This window comes from Argopecten irradians, chromosome 15, assembly GCF_041381155.1.
Source record: "Argopecten irradians isolate NY chromosome 15, Ai_NY, whole genome shotgun sequence".
NCBI lineage: Eukaryota > Metazoa > Mollusca > Bivalvia > Pectinida > Pectinidae > Argopecten > Argopecten irradians.
The window spans coordinates 21,709,985-21,720,354 of NC_091148.1; the positions used below are offsets into that span (position 1 = coordinate 21,709,985).

Genomic DNA, 10,370 nt, shown 5'->3' on the forward strand with positions numbered 1-10,370 from the left:
TCCACTACTGTACTTTACTCCTACATGAAGGGAAATCAAACGTAAAATCATTCAACACCAGTAAATGTAGTAAGTATACTGTTCAATATCCTTGGACTTTACTATTTAATATGTAAAGAGTCCTTTGAAGCAATTTTTTTCACCTATTATTGAAATTATATGCATACTTTTTTGTCTGTACATTGTGCATTTATTTCGTTGTTAGGTAAAGTTCTCTTTAGGATGCCGTAATTCCTTTTAGATACACACATGATTGTTATTTTTTTATCTATTTTGAAAAAAAAACATGAATAGCTTTATTGGTATAATGGTTTCATTATTAGGTAGGTTCGTGTTGAGGAAGCCGTCGTATCTTTTTTAGTTAAACACATAATTACTTTTTTAACCTAGTAATTTAAAAAGAAAAGTTCTAAAGATACATTTTTATGTTGCACAAGTTTCGTTGTTTTTTAGTAATAAATGAATCGTTATACTTACACTTATTATTACTCACCATTGTTAATATTAAAACTAGTGTTTTTTATTGTTTACGGATTTCATTGTTAGGTATGTTTTTTTTGTTGTTATTACTTTGGTGTCTAGTTTGATTAACATGATCATCCGCATTAAGGTCTTTGAAGATGTTGTGTTCATGAGACCCAATAAAATGCCGAGATAGCCAGGAGAAGAAAGGAGATACCCATGCCGCTTGCTGAGTCGGTAGAACACTCTTCAGAGACAATTGCCTGTTTCGACTGATGGAAGCAGGTAACTGGAGTGGAAGCGTCGGTCGTGTCCCGGATAAAGGAAGACTTCACGTTTGTCCAGAAGGTAGACTGCCTTCTTGCAATGGTCCCCCTGCAGCATCAAACCTATATAATGATTTACACTTTCTTTTTTCGAATTACTCGGACACTTATGTAATAACCTATGCATTTTGATTAAGATTTGATTTTTAACCTAAACAATGATGATTGGAAAGCCAGTGGTTTTAAATATCTAATCATGGACTGCTAAAACGGTGGTACTATTTTCGTGTACAGAAAATATTTGGTATCTTATTATTGATAATGAAAAACAAAATGAAAATCTGATAAATTATAATGTGCCGACGGAGTGAAACGAATTGAAAAACAGTATAATTGATGAGAAGGGAATTTCCAGGTTTTGAATGTTGACCGATCACGTGGTAGTTTCTGCTCTTGCTCAGCGTTCAGAATCAAGGGAATGGGACGACTGGTTCGCCCGTTGTCAGTATAATGTGACCGAGTGGAATGTGTTGCTTGGTGTCTTCGGCGGCATACGTCAGTGATATAGCATTATAAAAAGGACAATAGTTCCACCATATATGAAGACACAACACGAACATACCCAGTCTCCCAAAACACGCACCTCGCACTTCCCACACGCTACACATTGCATACATGACTCTGACTGTAAATAGGACGTTAATTAATCAAAAAAAAAAAAAAAAAAAAAAAAAAAAATGAAACACGGACTTTCGTTATATGATATTTATTAATTTGAAATCTAAATTGAATGTGAAACCTGGGTTCAATAACCCAGTAAACGAACAGTCTCAAATTTTTCTTCTATATTTTGCTGAATAATTGGCACATAAATCGTCGTCATTTTATATGTTTAATGATTCTGCTTTCCGTTTCAGCGGTTATAACCCGTTTTCATTTAATTGAAAACAGGAATCCTAGGTAACAATATCCAATATGATTAGTCAAACAAATGCGATAATAAAATGCCGAGTTATGGCAATTCATACCACTTTTAAAAATATATTGAAGAATTACAAGCACCATAGCAGGATATGTCTCACTATGGAAACGTAGATTCTTGATATGGAAAGAAATATGCAATAAGTATTATTCTTTAAACAAAAAAGAAAACAAAAGAAAAAAAGAAAAGGAAACAGATAATCAGTCACGTGATACTAACCGGAAGTAGATGTGTCCAACACGTGTTGACGGTGCAATCCACGTGAATGTCCTATTGTAGATGTGCGCATGCGCCTTATGAACGACAGAGCTCTTAAACAGAAAAGAATTAAAGAAATAGCATTAAACGATTACCTATATAAAAGTTCTTGTGAAAAGGGTACTCTGAAAAGATCCTGAGATTGTTCTCTAATCATAAGAATATTTACGGAATAATGAAAATATGGCCGTTTATTGAGATTTTTATTAAAATTACATTATTCTTATGATTTATACAACATATCAGATATACTTGTTATTTCTACACCACTCTATTTCCGAGTATACATTGTTGCGATTGCTTATACATCAATCTACGACAAAACTTCTTACTACATCCATCGTGGATTTATGGGATAAAGAATTAATTCTAATCATATGGACAAAAATAACAAGTTTTCGAGGCGATATGCCCCTTTATCAAGACACACATTGTAGAACGAACACACAGAAAAATCATATATAATTGTAATAAAATTATCCGCAAAACATTTAATTTCAAGATTGCGCTTTATCGCTATTATTTTCACACACAAAAGTTGCGTCTCGCGAATATAAACCTCTTTGCAGTAAGTGTTACTTTACTTACGTTTGCGCCCCCTTGACAGTCCATTAGACCGAGGAAGTCCTCGGAACTACCGAGCACAAACGTCCCTAAAGCTTCCTCGTAATTTACCACATCACACCTAGCTCTCCTCGCCTGGATTATCAGACCTTCAAAAAACTCGATGTCCGGATTGTTGTCTGTAGTGTTGACGAAAACTGAAACACAGCAATGTAAAATATCCATTCTAATCTCTTAGAGTTACTTCCCTTTGTTTTAATCCGTTAATCCGTCTGTACAGCCGGAATATAAGAAGGGCAGTAAGAATGACAGAACGGACGTAAGGAAAGTAACTCTGAATGATAAGAATGTCAGTATTGGTGGAGTGAAACAAAGGAAAGTATTTCTGATAGATCAGAATATCAGTACTGACGGAGTGAAATGAAGGGAGATAACTCTGATCGATCAGAATATCAGTACTTAAGGAGTGAAACGAAGGGAGATAACTATGATAGAAAAAATGTCAGTACTGACGGAGTGAAACGAAGGGAGATAACTCTGATAGATTAGAATGTCAGTACTGACGGGGTGAAAAGAAGGGAAGTAACTCTGATAGATTCAGAATATCAGTACTGACGGAGTGAAACGAAGGGAGATAACTATGATAGATCAGAATATCAGTACTGACGGAGTGAAACGAAGGGAGATAACTCTGATCGATCAGAATATCAGTACTGACGGAGTGAAACGAAGGGAGATAACTATGATAGAAAAAATGTCAGTACTGAAACGAAGGGAGATAACTCTGATAGATCAGAATGTCAGTAATGACGGAGTGAAACGAAGGGAAGTAACTCTAATAGATCAGAATCTCAGTAATGACGGAGTGAAACGAAGGGAAGTAACTCTGATAGATCAGAATATCAGTACTTAAAGGCCCAATATCCGCATCTTTCTTATTTTTTCATGATTTAGGAGAATGTTGAAAAAAGAATCCTGTTGTAAATCATGCAGAGACAGGACTAAATCGAAGTCAAGATGAGCGATTATGATTCGGAATACTTTGATAAAAATCAAATAAATATTAAACATCGCTAGGTGGGTCCCACTTAGTCAAACAAGCCGAAGTTAGCCGACATTGTAACGTCGTTGCCGAGAACGTCATGTGACTACCGTTACTACGTAACGTCTGTCCGAACTCTTCTGAAAACGGGTCATGAACTTTCCGACTTCCGTTCGGAATCGTAACTCTATGCGACCATAAAACGAAGGATGTTTACATGTATCGACTTTCATAACTGCTGTACTAAAGTTATTAAAAAAAAATTAAAATATTCTTTATAATGATTTCAACTAATCTACAAAGTAACAATATCGGAGTCGAAGTTACTTGAAATTTTGTTGAATGTTACATATAGTGTGCTTTACGGAGTGAAACGAAGGGAGATAACTCTGATAGATCAGAATGTCAGTAATGACGGAGTGAAACGAAGGGAGATAACTCTGATAGATCAGAATGTCAGTAATGACGGAGTGAAACGAAGGGAGATAACTATGATAGATCAGAATGTCAGTACTGACGGAGTGAAACGAAGGGAGATAACTCTGACAGATCAGAATGTCAGTAATGACGGAGTGAAACGAAGGGAGATAACTATGATAGATCAGAATGTCAGTAATGACGGAGTGAAACGAAGGGAGATAACTCTGATAGATCAGAATGTCAGTAATGACGGAGTGAAACGAAGGGAAGTAACTCTGACAGATCAGAATGTCAGTAATGACGGAGTGAAACGAAGGGAGATAACTATGATAGATCAGAATGTCAGTAATGACGGAGTGAAACGAAGGGAAGTAACTCTGATAGATTCAGAATGTCAGTAATGACGGAGTGAAACAAAGGGAAGTAACTCTGATAGATTCAGAATGTCAGTAATGACGGAGAGAAAGGAAGGGAAGTAACTCTGATAGATTAGAAAGTCAGCCCTGATGGAGTGAATCGAAGGGAATTAACACTGAGAAATCAGAATTGCAGTACTAATCAATTTTAAGGAAGGGAAGCAACTTAAACAGATCAGAATGTAATTGTAAAAACACAACAAAAAGTATGAAACCTAAATAAAATCTTCTATATACATGAACATGGTCTCTTGCAGATAAAAGTAAAATTCATATCATGCAGTACTCATTTACTTCGATCATACATAAATTCCGAGTTAAAACGTCACCGGCCATTCTAATTTAGAGTTACGTCCCTTCGGAATAAAATCGATGGGGAGTAACTCTTGTTAAGTGAAACAGAACCCCAGATAAATCGTATTAGGAATAAGGTACGGAGTGTTGATCTAAATGTCACGTGGCTTCGACTTACCTGTAATTTCCTCCCCGGGGCTATAGGTATTCTTATTGACGATGATAGTAAACGGAGACTCCGAAGATTGGGCATCAGCTCCGTGGATAGGAAACATGCTCACACATGCACCTACGGGTGGACCGAGACTGAATCCGAAACTGGATTCCATGAGGAAATCACCGTACAACAGCACTAACAACAGCACGCGCATCTAAATAAAGGACATATCGGGGAAAATCATGAAAGGTTGTGAGCAAGAAAGAATACTTCTTAACATGAATTTCACGTAAACCGGGCCATAAAAGTGAATTTCGCATGAAAACTTCTACTTCACATTCACCGATAGAGCATAACTATACCCATCATTTAAACAATACCTGGTATTTTATCTTGTATATATACGTCTTATCAACATAAAAAAAATAATAATAATAAAATCACTTTTGGCGCATGCACTTTCAGTACTTCATTCAATATAGGACTGTGCCACGGATTTTTTTCGGGATGCAATTAAATAATTTTAATATTTTTCTTGAAGTTAAAATAGAAGCTCAAACTTTTCAATGGTGGTAATGGTGTAAAGTAAGCAACATTTGTAACCGAAGAAATATACTAGACCGCCTGCTCTTATTTGTGAGAGAGAAAAAACATCATATGTCAGCGGTGGAGCATCTTTAACAATGAGTTATGCTATGCATCACTGCACATGGATAGATTATGTTTCTTTAGCGAACTTCGTCATGTGGACATATCGCAATTGTTCATATCTAAAAACTAGGACAAAAGTTTATTTGCATTGTCCACATAGTTTTTCGAGTGCAAAAAGGTTTTTCTCGAGTCAATAGATTGGAACAGCCTGGATCAATTTGATATCTTAGGAAGAAGACGATTCAACACATTATAACATATGTGAATAAATAAATAGCACGCCCAAACTTCACACCTATTAACCATTAGGTTGTGAATATAGCCAGTAACATGTTAAAATGTAAATTTGATATTGTTTAATTTCATAAATATTATATGATTCCGATGTTAAAACGGAACACCCAGATTTGATTTTGTTTTATTTGATTCATACAATTTATATGATTCTAATGTTAAAACGGAACACCCAGATTTGATTTTGTTTCGTTTCAAACAGTTTATATCATTCTACTGTTCAATAGGGATTTCCATTCCATTCCGATGGAAAACCCTATTGTTTTTGTTCTGTATTTTCTTCTTATTTTTATTATTCTTATTATTTTCACAAAACCTTGCTTCTTAACACTTTTTCTCACAAACGGAACAAGGTACGACGCTCAACTTTGGACATGTATATGTACGTACACAAGCTGGTGAAACGGTTGTTTTGGCGGAAACCTTTTGGTTCAAAACTACGGTAGCTATGTTTTGTTTACTACGGAGAGCTGGTGGATGTTGCGCATGCGTTCAGAGTGAACGTATTAAGGATTCCTATAATATATATTAATTTCTTCGCATACAGAGTGATTTTGATGGGAGATTTGATTTTTCCATTTCATAAGAAATTATACTAGATATATTAACACCATTCTTACCGACTTTAAGTATGAAAACCATATATGGTTGCTTATTGAATGGATCTCTACTGTGTGAGGACACTTAACACACTACGATTTTTTAATAGCATGTGGTTTTAAACTTTAAAAAACACACATCCGAAAAGCCATAACGCAGACTGCAATTACTCCTAATTTTGATATTCCAAAACAGATCATACTTAAAGATGTTACACCACCTATGAATGGTAATCTGTATCTATTTAAAACAGGAGCAGATGAATTAGTATCTTTCTTCAGTAACAAAAGTTACTTACTTTATATTATTACCAACACTGAAAAGTTTGAGCTTCTTATTTTACTTTAACAATAAAAGTAATTGCATCCCGAAAAACAGTCATGACACTATGCTCTATTAAGATTGAGATACTGATTGCAAAGACAATATTTTTCATATATGTGTATATATATATTGTGTTTATCTACATACATACATCCATGATTGAACATCAATTATTGTCCATATGATAATCATTTTTCTCGGACTACAAAACTTAGATGTACAGATCCTTTATCCGTTTTATTAACAGTATTTTTTGTATTATGACATAACCTTGTTCGCTACAGAATTACAAAACAATGGAGGTTCTACCAAATAAATGCTTAAATAAAGAAAATCTCTAATATTCAGTCTGTTGGCTTGTTTGAATCGTCAATCCGCTGCTTTCAGCGAAGGTGTTCGAATTCGAGGCTCATATTCTCAGTAACGAATCAGCAGCTTACTGCTAATTTCGTTTCACATGTTTAAAAAGGTATTAAAAGGTATTTTAAACCCTTTTCTATACGGACAATCTAAAAGTGTGTGGTCTAAATGAACCAAACATGAATTCAAGGTTAACTTTTTGAAACTGTTGTTATTTTCTATAATACATTTTTGTAGTACTGCTTTTATACACAAGCTTTTACCAATGAATTATATGATGACGGTGTCTTTAAAACTGAATTCTGTGGTAGCAATTTCTGTCCTGATATCAGATGAAAATTTTACAATCACCTGGAAGAAGTCTTTCTAAAATAAAAATAAAAATCTTGGGAACCAAATAAAGATTGTGCAATTGCTACAAACATGGTACTAATATTGCTAGCATTTAACAACATACCTTTCTCTCTTAGAAATGGTCCGTATTTTCTCAGATTGGTAAAAATTAGAACTGCAAATATTCCCGAATTCACATCAATATTTAGCCTGGACCGACTTTAACAAAATGAAATACAGAAATGAAACCTTGATGAATTTGCGTTTTTATTTGTTACAGAGGTGAACTTGGCATGCGCACTTGGAGAGAATTCTCAGACAAACTCAAAGTAGACCATGCATGCATCAATGCATTTTGAAATTGAGTCCATTATTATTAGCACATGAAAAATATAAAATCAATGCAGTTTTGAAAGTGGTAACATGAAACTTTTTAATTCTTTTTTTAATATCACATACCTTTTTATTTTTGTAATGATCTATGTTTCTTTTTTTAAATAATAGAAACAAAACTGCAAATATTCCCCTTGATTTCATACGAGAACAGGCGCCAAGGGACTAAAACGGAACGCGATCCTCGGGGATAATGAAAAGCTGTTCCCCGTGTTTAACACCTGGCAAATACCTCGATCGGATAGTTTGTCATGTGCACTCTAAGTACTTTGTCACGTCATGATGCATACATAAATACGGCTTAACTTTTATGTCCATCACCTATATCAGCGATTAAGCTGCTAAGCCAATAGGGTGCCTGATGGTTTTCAACCTTTTTTTTACATTTTGTGATTAACTTATACAGTAAAGGTAATATAGAGGTATACTATTAAATTGTATTTGTTTACATATTATTTAGAAACAATAATTCTTTGATAAATATTTATATATATATTACATGCATTTATTGGTTACGAAGTGTAGACATTTCGATTCCCCTAAGGAGTATTATGCTTTAGGCCTTAAAATGTAAAGCACCTAGATTAAACATTCAATGAATAAATGATTAGCATATTTTTGAGTTGAGATAATTAAATGTGTTTAAAGAGACAATTCACTCAGGCTAATTCTCTTACATAACCAAGAAGCAAAATATAGCATTAATGTATTGTTCTACATTTCTTATGAAACATATAACTTAAAACATTGACAAATTCCACGACATTGTCAAGTATTTAAATTAATATCGTTGAAATATCAAATCGTTGATCAATACGATTAAGCAGGTACAATATGGACTCTGTACCCATACCCGAGCCAAAGTCATACACGTTAAACAAATGAACTACAGTGTACATAACCACTGAGAAGGTGATAAAATGATTTTTAGGCAAGACAATTCACCTAATAAGGTAAACACACTACTGTCAGAGCGATTTGAGCAGTTCTAGACAAAAGTTGCAATACTTTACGAGAAGCGGACAGGGTTCGGCATACAAGATGTTCGACCACAGTGTGTAATGGCGGACAGCAAGCAAGTTTGAACATTTCACACACATGTCACCACCATGGGATTTTCAGGCATATCACAGTAAAACCGACTGATCTTATTTCAATTAGAATTGTGTTTTTTTCTGATATATATACAAATTTTAATGTTCTCTTAGACTGAATTGTCCCTTTAACATACCATTACCGAAACGACTTTTACTTTTTGGTCTGTATCCCACCATAAGTAGAAGGATTGCCTTTCACATGCACAATTTTCGAAAAAAAAACATTTATCAAATTATAAATCATATAATTTACTAAATCGTTATATATATATGTTCTGCAGATTCATAAATGTATGTTTAAAAGAGTATAATTTGTAAAATACATGATTATAATATTAAATGCACTTTGTTATCTGGAAGATAATCTGTATATATTTAGCCTGTTGTTTGATCCCTTTGCATATCATTTTATCAAATACAATTTGCTGAAATTGAGACTTTTAGTTATTTACAATGTTAAATGGTTAGATATGTCGAACAAAAACCATTACTAAAACGACTTTCTTTTTTACAATGTAAATGTTGAACGGTTTCATCATTCTTTTGTCAAGTCCGGTAAAACAATTAGCTTCCCGTTAACCCGACATTCATTAACACCTCACGGATAATGTTTTTAAATGAAAATTTCATTTAATTATTTCAAAATTGATAAATTTAATATTCAACTGCATGGCCCTGCAGGTAGGGCTTTAGAATTGTACCTGCTGCCCCTATTGCATGATCGTAAAAGGCGACTAAATTTAGGATCTTATCTTTTCTCTTCTTCCTAACTGACTTTATCTTTCCTAATGCCTCCATTGGCACCGCCTCACGTTTGGCTTTGAGTTGAGCGTTCGCCCCTGTGAGAAAGGCTCTGAGTTCTGTACCCTGGCCGAGACACACCAAAGTCTATAAACGTGGTAGTTTCTGCTCCTGCTTAGCGCTCAGCATACAGGGAGTGGGACGACTGGTTCGCCCGTTGTCAGTATAATGTGACCGGGTGGGGTGTGTTGCTTGGTGTCTTCGGCGGCATGCTTCAGTGATATAGCACTATAAAAAGGGCAACAGTTCCACTATACACGAAGACACAACATTAATATACCGAAGTCTCGGATACGTCCCACACACAGTTACATTTTCAAACTTAAAAGCTCTTTCGGTTAAGCTATGTAACTTTTAAATCTAAATTTCTACATAAAAAGCTCTTTCGGTTAGGCTATGTACCTTTTAAATCTGAAATTCTAAATATGCCAATATAAGACGGAGAGTATATTTACTAATACGGTATTTACCAATGCAAAGGTACGTTTTCACAGTAACCCCAGGTGATCGTCTTCCTGAATACAGGTATAATAACTGGTACGGGACGACTGTCAACCTATGGTTTCCTCTGAAGAATTTCGTTTATTTATTTTTTATATTTTATTTTTACCTGATCCCTGATCACAGAAAGCCCATAAAAATCATATGTCACCAGG

The 10,370-nt window shown here is 34.6% G+C and overlaps 1 protein-coding gene across 1 annotated transcript; it reads right to left on the bottom strand.

The window, feature by feature from the left end:
- Positions 1-629: 629 nt before the first annotated feature.
- Positions 630-5,075, bottom strand: LOC138308669 (putative defense protein 3). Its single transcript, XM_069249704.1, has 4 exons — positions 4,883-5,075; positions 2,557-2,729; positions 1,930-2,021; positions 630-837 (listed from the first exon to the last, which is right to left on the bottom strand). The coding sequence occupies exons 1-4, from the start codon at positions 5,073-5,075 to the stop codon at positions 630-632; spliced, it is 666 nt and encodes a 221-aa protein (XP_069105805.1).
- Between the last annotated feature and the right edge of the window lie 5,295 nt (positions 5,076-10,370).

Bases quoted from the DNA above. Each gene is read 5' to 3' on its own strand.
- LOC138308669 (XM_069249704.1), bottom strand. From the start codon at position 5,075: ATGCGCGTGCTGTTGTTAGTGCTGTTGTACGGTGATTTCCTCATGGAA. The intron at 2,022-2,556 runs GTAAGTAAAGTA...TTTCTGTTTAAG, and splicing joins ACTGTCAAGGGGGCGCAAAC to AGCTCTGTCGTTCATAAGGC. The intron at 838-1,929 runs GTTAGTATCACG...TTGATGCTGCAG, and splicing joins GTTGGACACATCTACTTCCG to GGGGACCATTGCAAGAAGGC.